General features: G+C 38.9%; 1 protein-coding gene across 3 annotated transcripts in view; it reads right to left on the minus strand.

Moving 5' to 3' along the window:
• Positions 1-4,455: 4,455 nt before the first annotated feature.
• ADGRB3 (adhesion G protein-coupled receptor B3) overlaps positions 4,456-20,210 on the minus strand; it is a 731,019-nt gene continuing 715,264 nt past the window's right edge. For all 3 annotated transcript variants that reach the window (XM_008062740.2, XM_008062741.2, XM_008062739.2), the window contains 2 exons: positions 12,917-13,021; positions 4,456-5,259 (listed from right to left, as the gene is read on the minus strand). In XM_008062740.2, coding sequence (XP_008060931.1) covers positions 5,071-5,259; positions 12,917-13,021 — 294 coding nt within the window. In that variant the 3' untranslated portion in view covers positions 4,456-5,070. The remainder of the gene's footprint in view (positions 5,260-12,916; positions 13,022-20,210) is intronic.

Raw genomic sequence — 20,210 nt, forward strand, 5'->3', positions numbered from 1 at the left:
ACACAGGTGTCCTATGATCTCCCCACTACCTCCTAGCTGTTAAAACCTCTCCAGCTCTTTGAGCTCAGACTGAGTTCCAGCCTTTTTCCCTTTTTACAACCGTCTTGAATAAAGTTTTCTTTGCCTGTGTAACTTTGTCCAGTGCAATTTTTGCTTTGATCTCTGGGTGCCAGGTCTGGGAACTCACGTTAATGATATTTTAAGGACTGGTATACAGACCAAAGAGCTAGTTTTTATATTTTAAAATAGAACTAAAGAAATATTTTTGAACCTGTGTCCCAAGACCAAGTTGTATGGTATAAAGGTAAGAGTAGAGTCCAACTCAAGCTATGATTGGCAGGTTCAACAGTAAAATGAAGCATTCTCACCCAGCTCACAATGTCACCACTTTCACCTTGGGGTTATTTCTGCTTAAAGAGTTGTAACTATTTGTTTCCATGAGACATTGTGGGCTGAACACTGACAATTTTTAAAAGCTCTTCTCATTTCAGTGGGTTGGATTTCTTCACCTGTGATGATGTTGAACTTTACCTGAGCCCCATCTTCTTGGAAAACTGCAAGGCTCAAGAAATCCCCCCACCTTTTGCATTCTGGGAAATGACATACTACAAAGAGCCATCCTTCCTACATTTCTTAGATAAGACTCCTGGGTGAGTCCCTCATTTACAAACACAATGTCAAGACCAGACACACACCCTCCAAATTCCTACTCTTTGTCTTAGAAATTACACCCCACTGACCAATATGAACACAGTACTTGATCACTTGGCCAAACCTTAGTCAGGTTTCTTGCTTTCCAAGGGCCCTGAACTTTGGGCCGCTCTTGAGTCTAAGTAAGCGCTGGAAGATTAACCAGGTACTGGAAGGTGGAGCAGCCTCCTCTCACCACACCTCTCAGAACTGGCTGACCACAAAGAAGGACATTTCCTGTTCAGATGCCTGGTCCCTCACCTGTTCTCCCCACACCCACACACCAGCTCTTTCTTTCTCATTCACACCTCCAGATTGGACAACAGCCTTCTTGCCTGACCTTTGAGTACATGCATACAGATCTCACAACTGGAGTGTTCTCCTTGTTCCAGTAGGCTCCCTTCTCCTGTTGCAACAGTCTTTTCAAATGAAGTCTGCATTTGTGTTTTTACTTGACACCTGAGAACAATCGCCATCTTCACTGACCACTGAGGCTTCTTCCATCTCTACTCTATAGTTCTTGGTTCTGAGATCTGTCTTCTGCTGCACTACCCCAGGTGCAAATTAAACACAGAAGCATCTCAGGGGCAAGGTGATTTTGTCACCGTGAAAGACTTTGTACAAATCCACATGCTAGAGGCATGTTTGTTTCCGATTTTTAAATGAAGTCCTGTAAATTTTTAGAATTTAATGAAATGATTTTGATATGGATAGCTCTGGAAAACTAAAACCTGATAAAGTTTTCTAAGATGCTGAGGATGATTCAGAATTTACAAACTAAACTTGCTGGAGCCAAGTTTTGTTTACTATGAATTTTTAAAAATATTGTGGTTGCATGTTTTTTGAGTCTGAAGATGATCTGAAAATTCATATTGGTTTCTCTTTTAGCCTCCTGTTGCATGTGTGTGGGTAATAACAAAACTAGTGGGATATGAATCAGGTATATTTAAAGTAAGTACAAGTAAAACCACACGATAGACCTCAGAACCAATCTAAGATCACCTGCCATGTTGGATCACCCATGTTCTTTGGCTACAATCAGCTACTGGTCTCACCACCACCATGAGAGCTGACACATGTTTCCAGCTTTATGCCTCTACTCCTTGCCTGAAAATGTCTCCATGGCATTTGCTATAATTTGATTTTCGGACTTAATAATCTAGAAGGAACAAGTAGCAACACCACAGCATCATGAAAATGGCTCTAGAGCAGTAGTTAGGAGACCTGGGCTCTGATCCTTGGGTTTATTTACGATGAGCTTGGGTGGGTCACTTAACCTCTTCTGAGCCTCCATTTTTTCAGGATAATTAATTCCCACTCTATGTGTTAAAGACAGAAAGAAACAATAACTGGTAATAAAGGTTTATTCATATTTACATATCATTACTGGTCTCACATGTGTATCTCATATTTCAATAGATTGTGGGCTACCTAAAAGAGAACCTGTGGTAGGTACCCTAACCCTAACACAGGAATAAACACATCAGAGTTCTTCAGTAAGTACTTCTGAGTGTGCAACTTGATATGTATGGCTGTAAGCAGCGCTAAAATAAGCTCCACCGATCATTCAACAAACGTGTGAACATTGCTCTGCTGGGTGTCTTAGGAAATACAAAAGGATCTGACATGATTCCTGCCTTCCAGGCACTGAGAGTTCACCAGAGGATGTCAGAAATGCTTATAAATGACAAGAGAGGAGATCAGAAAAGTCCTGAGAGGCACAGAAGCAGCACCATAAGAGCTTACAGGAAAAGTTATTTCTAGCTTGGAAAACTATGAAAAGCTTCGTGAAGATAAAGCATGAGCTGTATCTTAATGCATAAGTAAAAATTACACGTAGGGAAGGGAAACCATCCAGTCTAAAGGCACAGAGACCCTGGCAGGTTGTGAGTATAGTGGCCAGGGAAAGGACTGCCCCAGTATGGAGGACATGTGCCCTACCTAAGGGGACAGCTGTGATTCAGTTCTGGTGGAATGTGTGCACGTGTGTGCACGTGTGCATATGTGTGTGTACATGTGGAAAGAGTGCAATGGAAACTTAAAAGGAGTGGTGCAGAAGAGGGCTTCCTTAAAATGATGATTTCTTGACACGTGTCCACCTGCATTTTTTGTTGTGGATTAAAAAACAAAGCCACCCTCACTACCACAACTTGGCGTCCTTCTTAGAGTAACCAAAAAATAGTCCCTAACATTTTTAAGTATACGATTTCTGGTTAACCTTCATATGTTACTCTAATACTGAGTTACTAAAACTACAGAAAAATCAATGTGAAAAATGTAAGATTTCGTTTAGCATCAGTAAATATTTAGAAGAATATTAGTCTAACATTTTGAATGTATATGTTTTTTTCAAACATACTGGATTTATGTTTTCAAACTTGTGCTTGGTGTGTTTTTTCCATCAAGATTTTACAGTTTGGAAGGGGTGACTGCATAACTGGTCTTCATTCACAGCTATTGATTACTGAGATGGAGGTTGACTTTATGGAGTCACATATGTATGTATATGTGTATATTATATTATCATATATATGTATACATATAGGGAGAAGGAAAATGAGAGAGAGAGAACAGGGAGGGAAACAGACACACACAGAAACACACACACACACACAGAGAGAGAGAGAGAGAGAAAGAGAGAGAGAGAGATTTAGAAAGAGATTTACCAAACATCATTCCTATCATCAATTACATTATAATTAGTATAAAGCCTATTTTATTGAAAAATCAGTCCTTACTTATGTTATACCCTTTTTGCATAATGATGTTGCTTTTATTTTAAAAATCTGATTCAAAATATACTTTTAACATTTTGACATTGAGAACATTGTATGTGACAGTTCAGCCTGAGCCATATAGGGTTAAGTCTTCGGCTCAGAGGCAACTTGGGTGTTTAGCACCGTTGTCCCTGCCTGGTGGCCTGAGTGCCAGGTCCCCAAGATCATGGAGAACAGAGACTGATTCACTTAAGTTTTGGCCAGAATGCCGCAGGTCACAGTTCTGGTCTAACTACAGACTAATTAAGTAAACAGTTTAGGAGTTCTGAGCAACCCAAACTTTCTCTACCCCACTTACTTGCCTGAGACTGAAAAACACAATCTCGTATCATTGAAATGACCGAGAAATTGCTAAAATCATTCCTGTGGCATTTTCTTTAGTGTGTATCTGAGGAGCGAGGGGCATTGCCAGAGTGGCTTTAACTCAGGAGAGGACACCAGGGGCCCTTGGAGCATTCACCTCCCGCAAGCTTCCCACTTCAAGTCAGAGACCGATCACGCTATCAGATACACCCCCTTTTCCTCCTTCTAGAGAACATATGGATAAAACATTTTAAAGTCCTACATAAGTTCATTTTTTATATGCCACGAAGAACTGCAGCGTGAGTAGTTTCTTTGGTGAAACATGCAGTAAACTTCAATACTTCATATGAACTTTCTCTGTAGTATTCTCTGTATGGTTACTACTGTTTCCTGCTAGTTGTCTTTTTGCCACAGAATGGAAAAAACATTTATGTCAGTGGATGACGGCAACAGATTTCTGACAAGCCCCATTTACATGGTACATTGGTCCAAAGAGTGTCTGAGTGGAAAATACAGAAGCGCTATACAAACCTATTATTACATTTGAGAAATCATTCGCCTCAGAGGAGTAATAATGGTATACCGTTAAAAAAAGATGAATATATTTTCCGCATCTATATTGAAAACTTTTTTATAAATATGTAAATTTCTGTTCAACAAATTCAAAATAAAATGCACTAAAAACTGATATGTAGACAAAAGTTTATTTACACCATACAACATTTTAAATATTTTATACACAGCTGCAGCAGAGAAAGCTACTCAGAGCTTTCTAGAGAAAACTGCAATAATAAAGATGTGAAATATATTATTCATATAAAAGTGAGATTATTACTTTATTGCATTTAAAGCAATGAAGAATGTAGCTCAACAAACATTCATTTAATGACAAAAACTTTGCTTTTATATTATAAAGTAAAAAGTGTAGTAATGGCCAAACAGACTGTTATAAACTTTAAAAACTGCATAAATATATACATTGTGCTTCATGGTGAAGTTTTTTGAAAACTAAACCATATGAAGCGGTTACAACATGAATCGTTGCTTGAGGTTTATCTATAAAGATTACCTTACAAATCCATTCCACGGGTACTTAACACAGCATGGTCAGAACTGTACACTGGCCGTCTCTCCACTAGGCTGCCTAGTGAGGAGTTACCATAGAAAACACCACTGACATTGGGCACGTGAGGGTCCTGACATAGGAGTCACACTGTCCAGATAGAGGTGTCAGGTTCCCAAGTCTCAAGTGTCAGTGCAGAAAGTTGTTTTGTCTCCACCTCAGTCCATTTCGATTTTGCTAAACTTCTGTTTGAAAGTCTCCCTCCTGTACGTCAAGAGGTAAATTCAGACACTTCTCCCACTCTGCCGGCCTCAGTTCCAAAGCATCCTTGGCCTCTGTGTCTAAGACATTGATTGTGGTGTAATGTGGGTACTCACTGGGGCTTTTGAAAGTGTCCCATGGGTTCTTGTTTGGTGCTGGGTTTTCCTGTTGAAGAGAGAGAGAGAGAATCATTTATTTGATGACTAGCATTGTGGCTAGTTGAGGTTTCCAGGAAGGGGGCAAGTTTGTACCCTTTATCAGGGTATATGATTCAGAGGTGATTTGAAATGATGGTTAGGAAATAGTGATGACGTTAATGTTCTTTCATTGGACAAATTGATTAAGACCTTCTCTAAGTTATCCTACAATGTTCTAGGACTGAAAGGAAGAGAATAGTGCTATGGAAGGCAAAGCAGATGACGTTCTGTTTGGGCCATCTTGTGACATGTCAGCTAGACTGTATGTCCAACTATGAAGGAGTGTTAAGTTACCACGAAGATGAAATGTAGGAAACATAAAAGTATTGTAACAGACTTTCTGGTGGAATAAACACATCTAAGAATTTTAATAGGGTATATTATTTAATAATACAACGTTATCCTAGCTAGGAGTATTTCATTAAAAATTTTAGATCACTATCTTCGCTTAGTTTTCCTCAAGAAATTATCCATTTTTAGAATATTTAAATGCCACCATATTTTTTTGTGATTTTTGCAGAGCAATAGAGATTCATTACAATTAACCATAATTTAATAAAGAAAATTTAACTGTTTTTCTAAATATTTTTTCTGCTTTTAATTTTGTCCTGACAAAAATCTATCACATCTCCTTAAAGAGACTTTTCTCTTGAAAACCACTGCCTTTTAGTTTCTATTAGCTCTTGATTTCTGTTCTTCAGAATTGTTAAAATGAATTTAAAGATGCGACATTTCAATTTTCTTTGTATTTTTCACTATCTAATGCTATGTTTAGTAAGAATACTATAGTTGTTGAATGTGTCCTTTCTCCCTTCCCAAAGTCTGGCTTTTAACTGATTATAATTAATTATCAAGTAGAATATAAAATAGCTGCTCAAAGTATTATCTGGGTTCCACCCAGTATATTAAACATCATTCCAAGCTACGGGTAAGAAAGGAAAACGATGTATAGAAGGATTTTTCATAATTAAGCCAGGTGTGGTGGTGCATCCCCGTCATGCCAGTGGCATGGGAGGCTGAGGTGGGAGGATCACTTTAGCTGAGGAATTTGTGATCACTTTGGGCAAAATAGTGAGATCCCACCTCAAAAACAAAACAAAGCAGAACAAACAAAAAAGCAAAACAATAAAATAAAAATAAAATCTCATAACTAGCACTTAAATTACTAAAATTTTTTAATGCATAGATATTTTCAGCACTTATTAGCCTTACTCATGGGGGAGGTATAAGAAAAAATAGCCAATCAGAGAGACTTAAAAAGGTAAATTTTAGGATGTGTGCAGGGGATTAATTCTGCTTTAACTCTGGATTTAATTCTAATATCCTAAAGGCTCATGAACCATAGACTTGTAACTCTCCCTCCTCTTCAACCCTTTCTCCCTATCTGCCATCCAATATTTGTTTATCAGCTGCTCTGCACCAGACATCACACCGGATGCTAGGGAGGATAAGGTAATAAATCAATATGGAAATGAAAACATTCCAAACTCAAGATGGAAAGCCTGACCCATGCAGGTCCAAATTCCAGTTCCTCCACCTCACATGAATGTGACCTTGAGCAATGGATGCAATTTTTCTAAACTTCAACTTGAATATCTGCAAAACAGGGACACGCTTTGTGTTGTGAGCCAAGGAATTGGCAAAATGTAAGGATCAAACCTACCATGTGGGGCTGCAAAAACAAAAGAAGTGGGCGAGACAAGGATCATGCTTGGAGAATTTAGCAAAATGCCCACTATTTAATAAGCACACATTATGGAAAGGCTTGTAGTAGGTATACAAGATATATTTACAGTTATATCTGGGATCCAGGAAAAGTGGTGTGGGAATTCAGAGGTGGGTGTAGAGACAATGTGTTTATGGGAAACACATCAAGCTTTCTGAGAAAACACCTGTGTGGTTGGAGGTCTGGTGACTGAACAGGCACATCAAGAAGTAAAAACTAGATGGCTCTGTGGCTCAGCCTAAAATTCCAGCACTTTGGGAGGCTGAGGAAAGTGGATTGCCTGAGCCTACGGGTTCGAGACCAACCCGGGCAACTTGGCAAAACCTCGTCTCTACAATTAAAAAAATAAAAAAAGTAGCCAGGTGTGGTAGCACATGCCTGTAGTTCTGGCTCCTTGGAAGGCTGAGCTAGAAGGATCATTGGAGCCTAGCAGGTAGATACTAGGGTGGCTGTGAGCATGCCACTGCACTCCAGCCTGGGTGACCGAGGAAGATTCCAAGTAAAAAAAAAAAAAAAAAGGTGGTAGTCACCGAGGCAGGAGGATTGTTTGAGCTCAGGAGTTTGAGACCAGCCTACGAAACACAGTGAGACCCGCCAACTCTATGAATAAAACAATAACAAAACAAAAAAAGAAGTAAAATCCCAGAGAGCATGGGGATAGGAAAGCCATGAGAACAGGGAATGATTTGTTTAGTTGCCATAAAAAAAAATACAAACCAGGAAAAAACAGGCAGATGGTGTACTGGAAGCCAGATCATAAGAGATTCTGAATGTCAGGCTACTTGATTTGGAATTTATTTTGTAGACAGCCGGGAGTTGTTGCATATTGGGGGTACTGCAGTGATCTGGATCATCAATCATCAGCTGACATGTTCCCGGGCATGATCCTGCAGAGTTGGGTGTATCAAGAAGACTTATCTATCTGAGACAAAGGCTGTGTCTAAAAAAGCTTTCTGGGAATTCTTGACTTGACAGAAAGTCCAATGAATTCAACCCTGAAAGGACTCAAGGTATGCACAGTGCTTGTTCATTAGCTTGGAATACAAGGTCTCCATGATGTTCAGAATAGGTGTAATTTCCTTTGTATGTTTCAAAGACCAAGCACCATGAATACTGAGCTAACATGGCCAATTTTAAGCTTTGTCAGAAATCTATATTCTAATGCTGATGCGTGTTCTTTTCAGTCCATGACCTATGGAATTTCCAAGAGATTCTCTAGTGGGTAGTGTGTTAATTCACAGGCTTTCTTGTTCGCTTTCTGTAGCATCCTGAGACACTCCCATGCAATTAGGGTTCTCAACAATGTTCAAAAATATGTGGACACACTCTAGGTCAGAGGACCGCTGCTTCTACAGCAGAGAAGTGCTGCACTTAGCAGTCAAAGTGGGACCAGGATCTGCAGGCCATGGGGGGAGCTGGTGGTCAGTGCCCAATGTCCACAAGTGACTCATCTTGCTGTGGCCCAGGCATGATGAGAGGGAGGCTACAGACACTCATAGGGAAAAGTGTGGCATTTTCCACGGTCCATGTGAATGATGAACTGAGGACTAGCCCAGAGGGATTGCTGAATTTGGCAGTGAGAGCTGCAGGAGCCAGGAAAGGCTTCAATGGAGGCCTGAATCTTGTGATAAAAAAGAAACAAACTCTAGAATCTGTGATACTCAGTGATCTATCACAGAAACAAAGAACTGAGTACCACATGTTGTCACTCATAAGCGGACCCTGAACAATTATAATACTGCAAGAAAGGGACTGGCAGTAGTGGGAAACTGCTGGGGGAGGGAGGGAGCACACTTCATTAATAAGGGTACCTGATCTCAAACCAGGAGATGTGGAGACCAAAGTGAGGCCCAAACTTTACCTGTACAATGACCATTTGTATATCTAACCCTGAATTGTACCCTGCATCTTTAAAATAAAATTTAAAAACCCAAAATACTAAGTTAGTGTAAGTTTTTGAATTTATGCAGTTGTTTTTGTTTGTTTGTTTTTCAAGTCAGAGTCTCACTCTGTTACCCAGGCTGGGGTGCAGTGGCACGCTCACAGCCAACGCAGGCTCAACCTGCTGGGCTCAGGTGATCCTTCCGCCTCAGCCATCCAAGTAGCTGGAACCACTGGTGTGTACCATCACACCAGGCTAATTTTTGATTTATTGTAGAGATGAGGTCTTGGCAAGTTGCCCAGGCTGGCCTCAGACCCCTGGACTCAGGCAATCTTTTTGCTTCCACCTACCAAAGTGCTGGGATTACAGGTGTGAGTCACTGTGCCTGGCTAGTTTATTTTCCGAGCTCACGTATAAAATGGAGATATGATTAACTGAAGGGGGTTAAAGGCTCAAAAAGTATAAATTTAATATAAGCCATATGCACAAAGCTTCCCAAAATGTTTATTTGGTCTTAAGCTGCTTCAGTAGAAACAGAATGTTAAGTGAATGAGAGCCAGAGCTCCCCCAGATATGGCAGGGCTGCCGAGTGCTTCCACTGTCTGTGGGTCCACACCGTGTGGCTCTTGTCCTCTTGTGAGATGTCCCTCTCTCTTTCCAAACATCAAGCCTGTTCTTTCGCTTCTATTTTTTCTTCCTTCCCTTCGTCTCATCTTTCTTTCCTTCCTTTTTTTCAGCCTACCAATATTTGAGGACAAAGCAAAAGAGAGTATGTTTATTTTAAAAGAGTGAGAATTTGGAGAAACTACTTTGGGGAAGAGATCTTGACTGTGAATGGTTTGTGAGACACACTCAGAGTAAAACAGCTTCTTCTTTGGATATCATGAAATAGTGCCTTTTCTTTTTCAGTGTGATTTAAATGTTTCCTGCCTGGAAGCAGGGAAATGGACTAAATGGTCTTTTGGTTTCCCTTTGATTCCCTAAATTCTATTATTCTACATAATCACCATCATTTGCAGTGCTAGGCAGGTGCTGTGAGTTAGCAGCCCAGGAAAAAAGAAAAAAAAAAAACCTTTATTTGAGATTTTTAAAAAGTCTTTCTCCACCTAATTATGCAATTTGTCATTAGTAATGTGCCACTACGAATTATGTGACTGAATTAAAGATAATGAACTCATCACATGTTTGTTATTAATCAAGACTGAATAAGGAATTCATTTTTTCTGTTCTTAGATATTTAGGACGATAGTCAAGCAGCAATGACAACTCTATCCTCCCCATTCTAACCTCCCAAATGGTAAATATTTATAATTCTTTTCCAGAAAAGGCTTGCTGCTATAGAGATGTGGTGTAATTAGTAGACTATTTCGGTTGTCAGGAAACTGAGATACAGATATTTGTGCCATTAATGATTTAATACCCAGACCATACAACAAGGGGAAATTACAATCATATTAAAGCAGTCAGCCAGCTGTATCTGTTGCATAAGCTTTTTAGATGTGCAAATATAACCCTCTCCTTTTTTTTTTTTTTAAACAAATGAAGTTTCTTCAATTTATTTCAATGTTAGCTTTCAATATTCCAGAATGAGTAGCTAATGTGTTTAGGTCTAATCTTAATGATATAATTCTCATTTGCATGCTAACTAAAAATTGATGGCTTAATATTAGGAGGAGTAGATGAAAAAGAACCACTCTTTATGTATGAAGTGTCTTCTATATGCCTAGCATTGTGTTGGTGATGAGAAATAATACATGATTCCTGTTTTAATGAGGAAAATAGATTGATGAACACGAACTATTTAGAGACCAATTAAGAGTTAAAGTATATAGTACTTCTCGCAACCCTCATTGAACAAATACAGATTGAACTATCATACCCTTGCAGTAAATCAGTAGCAGCCCTGATAACTTACTACCACCAACATAGTACTAGAACTGAGAATAAGGATACATACATTTTTGCTCTTCAGTCTTTGAAATCTAACATTACTCATCAGGAAGTTAGGGGCTAAGATTCACAACATACACATGGAAGAATCACCAGATTTAGGAGGAGATAAATACCAGGTACTTTAGAGTGACATATATATATATATATGATATCTGGAAGAGAAGAAGACCATTTAAAGTCTGCAAAGAGTATGAGGCAAAGAAGGGGATATCTGGAGTGAGGGAAAAAGAGCTGGTGTCAGTGGCAGTCCTAGCCCCACATTTCACAGCAGAGCCTCAGTTTCCACACATAGCCTACTTGCTTTTAAAAGTGTTGTGATGTAATCCCGCACCTTTGAGAGGCTGAGGTGAGTAGATTGCCTGAGCCCGCGGGTTCGAGACCCGCCTGGGCAACTTGACGAGACCTCATCTCTACAAGAAATCAAAATATTAGCCGGGCGTGGTAGCGCACGCCTGTAGTTCCAGCTACTTGGAAGGCTGAGGCGGAAGGATCGCCGGAGCCCAGCAGGTCGAGGCTGCGGTGGCCGGGAGCGGCCACTGCACTCCAGTCTGGGTGACAGAGTGAGAGACTCCAACTCAAAAACAAAAAAAGTGTTGTGATGATCGGAGATAGTGTGTATTAATTATTGTTTCTGGCGTTCCATTTAGTAGGAGGACATTCAGGTTTATAAATGTGAGTTGGGCGACTTGCTCAAGGTGGGATAGTTCCTGGTTGAGCTTTTCAGCAGGAAGACTGATTCTTACAACCCTGGTCCAGTGCTTCTGCAAATAATCATGCTGCCTTCCAATTATCAACAACTCAAAAAATAACAGCTGCTGGAGAGGTTGTGGCGAAAAGGGAACACTTCTACACTGTTGGTGGGAGTGTAAACTAGTACAACCTCTGTGGAAAGCAGTGTGGCAATTCCTAAAAGCTCTAAATATCAACCTCCCATATGACCCTGCAATGCCCCTACTGGGAATATACCCTGAAGAACTCAAATCACTCTATAAAAAAGATACCTGCACATGTATGTTTATTGCAGCATTGTTCACAATAGCAAGAACCTGGAAACAACCATGCTGCCCATCAAAAGAGGGTTGGATTAAAAAAACGTGGTACATATACACGATGGAATACTACGCAGCCATAAAAAAGAACAAAATCATGAATTTCGCAGCAACCTGGATGGAACTAAAGTCTATAATACTGAGTGACCTCTCACAGAAACAAAGATCCGAGTATCACATATTCTCACTCATATAATGGACCTTGAACATCCAATGTAATACTATAAGAAAATGACTGACAGTACTGGGAAACTATGGAGGGGAGGAGGGAGATGGGATTAACAGTAGCAAATATCTGTCTGGGCATGGGGAAACACCTCTTATCAACAGGGTGCCTGAATGAAATGTAATTGTACACCTAACCCTTAACTGTACCCCACAAAACCATAATAAAAAATATTGATTATGAAAAAAAAATCATGCTGCTTTCTTGGAGCTATGACTATGTCATGCATATAGTAATTGTACGGTGTTATTTTATTTGATGAAAACCTGTACTAAGATTGTCTTGGAGTGAGTGAGTGAGAAGAGAGTGATTACAATCAACAGTCCAAGTCCCCAGCATTGATGTGTGTGCCAAAAATCTCACCACAAAACAAGTGAGTTTCCTGGAGCAAAAACCTATCAGTCTGGCTTCAAGTAATAATTTCATATATATGAAATAATGTCAGGCATTCAAATGAAAACGGAAAAATGAAGCTGAATATTTGAATAAACTGAATGTGAATTCTGATGATGAAATGGTCAGATGAAGTCCAACATATGTTTGATATACAACTAATTCTAATTAACGAGTATACATGAGGATATTTGAAATAGAAATAAAGTGCCAAAGATGCTGTCATTTCAAACTTGCTTCTTCATAACACCTCCAAAGCACATTTTGGGGATGTGCTCTTTTGTTGTGTGTTCACCAGTCTTGTGTTCCCAGAATGCTTATGAGCTTGAGAGCAGAGAGAACACCCAGCATCATGCATCTACTGGCCCAGGCACTGAATAAGCAGAGAATACTCACCATGCTGCTTGTATTTGGTATATCCCGAAATCTGTCCAAAGTCTGAAATTTCTGATTTAGTTCTTGAAACAATTCCATATGTCTCTTCCTAGTATGCATGACCTTCTGCAAAAGAGAACAAGATGGCTCTCATTCCTAACTTGATTGGTGGGGCTTTTTTTTTTTTTTTTTAAAAGAAACTTAATATTTTTGCTTTAATAATAAAGACAATCAAGTTTGGCAGGAACCGCGAGGTTCCCAAGGATGCCAGAAATGTAAATAAATTGCATCAAATCTTTTCTCATATTTAGCACTTCTTAAACATGAAGAAACTGGTTTTTACTTCCACCTACAAGATTATAAAAAAATAAGCTTTTCTTGTGGGTGCATTAAAAATGTAGCAGTCATTCCCCTTGTAAGATTTTCATTATTCAAAAGTTAAAGCTGTTTTACAAAAAATTGTTACAATATATCAGAAATGTTTAAAAACTTGTACTTGTAAAGCACCCAAGTCCCTGATGTTTGTCATGGGAAATATTATTTTTTTATGTTTTATTTCTATAAACACTAACATCCTAGCTGGTTGTACTAAAGGGGAACAAAATCCCAGGGCCTGCCATTAGAAGACTGACGCAAAGCACTAAAGTGTCAGAAATATATGCAGGATCTAAAACCTTGCACTTCCATGTGAATAATGACTGAGCCTCAAAGAAGGAAAATCTGACCCATAGGTTTCATATATTTGTTTATGAGATGGTACAAAAACTTAACAATTAGGGTTCGGAGCATAAATTGTGTGGCTGATATGCTACTAAAGTCATAGATTCAAATGTAGTAATACTCTTCATCCTCATTACACCCTTTTCTTCCAACTTCATCATAACGCAACAAACCGAGTCATAGCTAGAAATGACCTTGGCAGGCACCTGGATGAATCTTTTTCGATTACAGATCGCTTAAAAGCACTACCAAAGAAGAGTTAGATCATCAGTCCCCTGTATGTACAAGCATTCTTTTCTTTTCTTTTCTTTTCTTTTTTTTAAAGCAGGATTGATTGAGAGGACAGAAAAGCTCCCACTGCCAGAGGGGACCTGAGGGGGTTGCCCCCCAAGTATTATTTTAAAGGAGAAAACGTCTTCCTCTATTTTGATTTTTTTAAGTTAAAAATTAATATTTTGGTAATTCTCCAAAATTATACCTTCAATATTTACTAAGATGTCTCAGCATTTTAGCATACACTACATAGCGTACCATTTGCTCTGTGGCTTGCATAGATATATTATATGGGTATATTATATAGGTGTATTACACCCATGCATACGTTATGATGTGAACATTTGACCCATTGTTTTAATTACCAAGTATTTTCAAAGGTAAGGATTTGTTTTGAAAAAGAAACATTTCTTTGTTAGATCTGTAATACCTAATTTTCTTCTAAAAAGGCACTTGCAGAGAAACACTTTACCCCTTTGAGGGAAAAGTGAAGGGCAAAAGAGAAATGCAAACTGAATCTTTAACATATTAAAAAAGCCTATTCTCTCCCATGCAAACCTTCATTTTCTGTATTTAATGAGTATGTATCTAGGCAATGCATTGTTTAGCTAATTTCTTCCTTTCCACTAGCCTGCTTTTGTGTGAGAGCATTCTGCCATTCTAAGCCTGGAAGTAGTCATCAGTTTCCATCCTTGCTCCTCTCTGCTTTTGGAGTTGGCTGCTGGTGGCTGAGGACAAGGACATGGCAACTCTACTCATGATGGTGCAGGAAACAGGGAGAGCAATTGTGGAGCAATTAAGTCCCTATCAGTTTTGGGGAGAGTACACAACACAGATTTGCAGGATTTACTGAGAAACACCAGGCAAACATCATTTGCCTGGTGATGGCTGGTGGAGATGTATGAGTGGGAGGATTTGCATAAGCAACTCAGTGGAGGGATTTTGAGGACCATGTAGCTGGCACACAATGCTGAACTTTCTGTCCTCGGGGAGACAGGCACTTTTATGTGGCACCAGGTCCTGATTAAAATATGGTTTGTATCACAAGGAATACTTTTTTAAAAAGTCTGTTTCAGTTAGCTCACTGGCTCTGCCTCTAACTTCACAGTGATGAATCTTATGATACAGACTCGTTTTCTTATATGGTGCAGTAGAAGTGATGTCACACGACTGACATTTCTATTTCATTTTATCATTTAATACATATTCATGAGCATCACATGCTGTGCTAGATGCTGGGGTAACCATGATGCACAAAATCTGATTAAGCCCCAGGTCTTGTGTAGTTTGAAGTCTAATGAAGAGCATAAGCATTCATCACATAATAACTCAAATCAACATAAAATCATTACTGAGATAAAGAAAACATATGGTAATGCTATGGTAGTCAGTGATAGAGGAATTTGCTAAGATAAATCCATGTGAGGCAACCTCCAATTTTTACATATTTGTATCTAATTTGAAAATTTTCAAATTAGTTATTCCCATGATTTTATTTGTTCATCCCTCTCTTCCATTTTCCAAAATTCAGAGTTCAGTTTTAATCTATGCCTGAATCTCCTCTCTTTCATAAGAACTTTATTTCCCAAACATAAGAAACTCATTAGCCTTTATTTGGAGTTGAGTATCTGATGATTTTGTCTGTGCAATCTCCACTTATCCTTCACCTTGTGAGAGGATTCTGACTTTGCTTTGGGGAGCTATGCCTACCCATGTGGTTGGAAATGTCAGGTGAGGTCTCCACTGTCCCTGGGCAATATATAAATAATCCCATATCCTATCAACAAAGTTCTCATTTGTTAGTCAAAGTCACCTCATGTTCCTTACAAGCAGATACTTATACTAGATAAAACATTTTCAGGAAGAAAATCAAATGTCAAATATGTCCCACAAAAAAGAAGATACATCAGTTGGTGAGAGGTTTTATAATTACATTCTGATTGAATGGGCAGTTCCTGATTATGAATTGTATGAATTCTATTTTGAGGAGTTGGATTGCTAGGACATTCTAAAAAATATATAAGGAAAATATAAAGCTATGGTGGTCACCAGTATTATATAATCAAAAACCATTTTGAAATGTTCTACACAGGTTCATTAAAGCTATTCTGAATTATAAAGCTTGATGACCTGAAATGAATATCAAAGCAAATGAAAAATTTGGATGCTGAAATATGGGACCCTTCCTACCTAGCAACATTAATTGTCAATTTATCCTCATGCCAGATAATCATTCTGATTTGAAACTGCTACCTTGGCCCTGCCAGAAATCCCCTTAGCAATGATGGCCCTGGATTCTGGCAGAGGAATCATGTGAGAGCTGCCATGGACAGCTCATGTCTCCACAAGAGCTCAGTCTGATTTTCCACACATGATTCCTTCTTATTCATAGACTTAAGTAGATCCTCAAATTGTTATAGGAGGAAAGTTCCACTGATGAGAATACTTAACAGTGAACACTGCAGAGTTTATAACCCAGCTGTACACTGGGATAAAAAGTTAATTGTAGTTTTTGTTTTCAAAGTACTAAAGGTTTCCTCTTATTTGTTTGTATGAGTATTTATTTGCAACTCAGATGCCGTTGATGGTCTTAACTACTTGATTAGTTATTTTTGTGCTTATAAATCTTATCAATCCATTTCAATGACTATGTTTGTATCTTTAATGACCTTAGAGTTTAATTGTCTTAATCTTTCTTTCTTTCATGACTTAAACATTCTGTTTTCTAAATAAATTGACTTCTCTGAAAAACTCTTGGAACTCAGTTTTCTAAAACTTAGAACTCAGTTTTCTAAAATCTTGGAATGATGAGGAATCTCTACCACATGCAGATTTTCTATTTAAATAAACAAAGATATATTATGATTGGTCACATCTATATATCTATAGAATTCAAGTGCCTATCAAATATAATAGACATCTTTTGCAAAATAGATAAGTGCATGGTCATGTTGCCTTGCATTCAGATTTATATTGCTCAACATTGTTTGTTTGTTTATCTGTCTGAGTCAGGGTCTTATTCTGTTGCCCAGGCTAGCATGCAGTAGCATGATCCCTGCTTACCACAGCCTCAATCTCCTGGGCTCAAGCAATCCACCTCAGCCTCTTGAGTAGCTGGAACTATGGGTGCATGCCACCACTCCAGGCTAACTATTTATTTATTTTTTTTCTGTAGAGATTAGGTCTCTTATCTCCTCTCAAACTCCTACCCTCAAGCAATCTTCCTGCCTCAGCTTCCCAAAGTCCTGAGATTGCAGGCATGAGCCACCATGCCTGACTGCTCAAAATTTTTGAAGATGTAATATAAACTCCATTCTGAGAGGACCAACAACCTAACTGCACAAGAAATATGCTCTTCTGAATAGCTTATTTCATTTAACTCTTTTATTTCACTTCATACTTTTTTTTTAACTCAAGAGAAACTGCCTTTGCAATCCTTTAATTGTTGATATTAGAGAAAAAAACAATGCTATAAAGTACATTAATATTATTTCAGGTATTTGAGAAAAATGAAGCAAGCTGTATGTCCCAAGCACCAGCTACATCCCAAGAACTCTCCCAGACCCTTTAAATACTTGGAACATGTCACATCTCATGGCTCTGGGTCTGGACATATTTGTGTTTAGATCTCAGTTCCATACCCTTCAAGTTGTGTATCTGAAGTATGAAATCCAATTTCCCTTTAGCCCCAGTTTCAGTAATCAGACTTACCTTGCAGGGTTATTTTGAAGATTTAAACAAGGATCTAAAACACTTATCACTGGGCCATGCAGATAAGAGCCACTTAAGAAATGGCAGCCATTGTTATCTTTCTCAACTCTCCCAACAACCCTGGGAGGCAGGAACCATCATCTCCATTTACTGATTAGGAAGCCGAAGCTCAAGGAGGCTAAGCAAGTCTCTTGAGTTCAAAGGAGTGGTGAATGGGCTGGGATTCTGATTTTCTCTTTTTTTATTATTTTATTTTGAACTCAGGGGATACAAGTGAATGTTGAAATGTTTAAAAAGTGGGCAAAAGGCATGAATAGACACTTCTCAAAAGAAGATATACGGGCAGCCAACAGACACATGAAAAAGTGCTCAGCCTCTCTCATCATCAGAGAAATGCAAATCAAAATCACACTGAGATACCACCTAACCCCTGTAAGAATGGCCATTATTAATAAAACAAACAACAACAGATGATGGCGAGGATGTGGAGAAAAAGGAAGGCTTCTACACTGCTGGGGGGAATGCAAACTTGTACAACCTCTCTGGAAAACAGTCTGGAGATTTCTGAAAGAACTAGAAATTGACCTTCCATATGACCCAGCAATTCCCCTATTGGGAATATACCAGGAGGAACTCATATTATTCTACAAAGAAGATACCTGCACACGAATGTTTACTGCAGCTCTATTCCCAATAGCAAAAACATGGAACCAACCATGTTGCCCATCGAAGCTGGACTGGATAAAAAAATGTGGTACATATACACAATGGAATCTTATGCAACCATAAAGAATGACAAATATATGGACGTCGTAGCAACCTGGATGGATTTGGAGTTGATCATACTCAGTGATTTATCACAGAAACAAAGAACAGAGTTCCATATGTTCTCACTCATAAGAGGACCTTGAACAATTATAATGCTATAAGAAAGTGATTGGCAGTAATGGGAAACTGTTGGTGGGGGGGTAAGGGGTAGGATTGGCAGTCAAGGGAAACTGCTAGGGGAGGGAGGGGTAAACCTCATTAACAGGGGTACCTGCATGAACAATGTTTGTATACCTAACCCTGAATTGTATCCCACATCTTTACAATAAAAATTTAAAACAAACAAACAAAGGAGTGGTGAATGGGCTGGGATTCTGGTTTTCCTTTCTTTTTTAAATTTTATTTTGAACTCAGGGGATACAAGTAAATGTTTGTTCTATGGACATATGGACATATTGTGTACTGGGGGAGACTGGACTTCTGGTGGCCCATTGCTCAGATAGTGAACGTTGTTGTATGCTGCTGATGTAGATGTACATTCTCTTCAGACTATTCAGATTGGGGTTGTGTCCTGTTTAGATGGAAAGTGAGATAAAATAATCTAGGCCGGGTCAGGTGCTCTCTGTAGTGAGCCCACACACTCTGTGGTATTGAGTACTTTGCAACTATCTCTTAGGTACTGTAATTATTTTTTAAGGGCTGGTCTTCATGTAGTGTCTCTGAACACCTCCTGAGCAGTGACTTACTCATCTTTGTATCCCTGACACCTAGCACAGCAGCTGTCATTCAGCAGGTGCTCAATAAGTGTGTGCTGAATACATTAAATGAATGAACTAGCACAAGCACACGGCCAGGGAAGGTGATTGCAGCATGGAAGACCATTAGAAACATTGTCTTCTTTCCTTCTATATGAGAGGACTTCTCCTGGGAAGGATGGCTCATTTTAACGGTTCCAGACAGAAGCCCTGCCTCTCATTCTGATTTTATTGTGTTCTCTTTTTCTCCACACAAGTGATTTATAAAGGACCTATAAGTGGGCTTGGAACCAACTGGTTAGAGGTTTTCACTTTTAAATTCAGAAGTGTGAATCATGGAGTTGGAGTTTACATCTGAATTACTGATAAGAGAGGTATTCCTGTATAAAGATTTTTAAAGGCTGAGAGAAATTGTTAAAGAGAGTTGGAGAATCTCCTAACTATAGACTTTAGAGTATGAGGCCTGGAGCTCACATGCTGATAGAAATTAGAAACAAGTTTGTCTGAATTATTTCTTCCAACCTTAGAATTATATACAACTACAATGCCACTGACCATATCTACTAGAATAAACCTATGATTTTTCTTCTCATGCTTTGCATATGAATCCTGTAGGGGCAGAAATATGTGATCCGTTTCCTCCTTATCACAAGGACCACAGCCGACACTTCTACATCAAAAGACAAGTTAACAAGAGGAAAATATAATATATTTAATCAAAGATTTGCACGACACAGGAACCTTCAGAATAATGACCCCAAACCCAAAGAAAAATCTTCCATTTTTATGCTTAGACTTCGTGAAGAATGGACAGCCCTGCAGAAATGTGATTCAACAGAAAGGGGATGATCATATAGTAACAGACTGAACTGGAAGCACAGCAAGGCCTGTCTGCTCAAATTCTTGTCTTCTGGGCTATAGCATTTCTTCCTCCTGGGTGTAGGGCAGGACCCCTTTGGAATGAGGGTCTATGGTCTAATATAAAACAAAGGTAGTTCAGAGAATTTCTTTATGGCCGGTTTCTACATGACAAGATAGAGGGAAGGTTAGAATAATATTTCTGGGTTTTATGGCTTGCTTTGGGGAAA

This window comes from Carlito syrichta, unplaced genomic scaffold, assembly GCF_000164805.1.
Source record: "Carlito syrichta isolate Samal-C Ts95f unplaced genomic scaffold, Tarsius_syrichta-2.0.1 Scaffold305809, whole genome shotgun sequence".
Classification (NCBI taxonomy): Eukaryota; Metazoa; Chordata; class Mammalia; order Primates; family Tarsiidae; genus Carlito; species Carlito syrichta.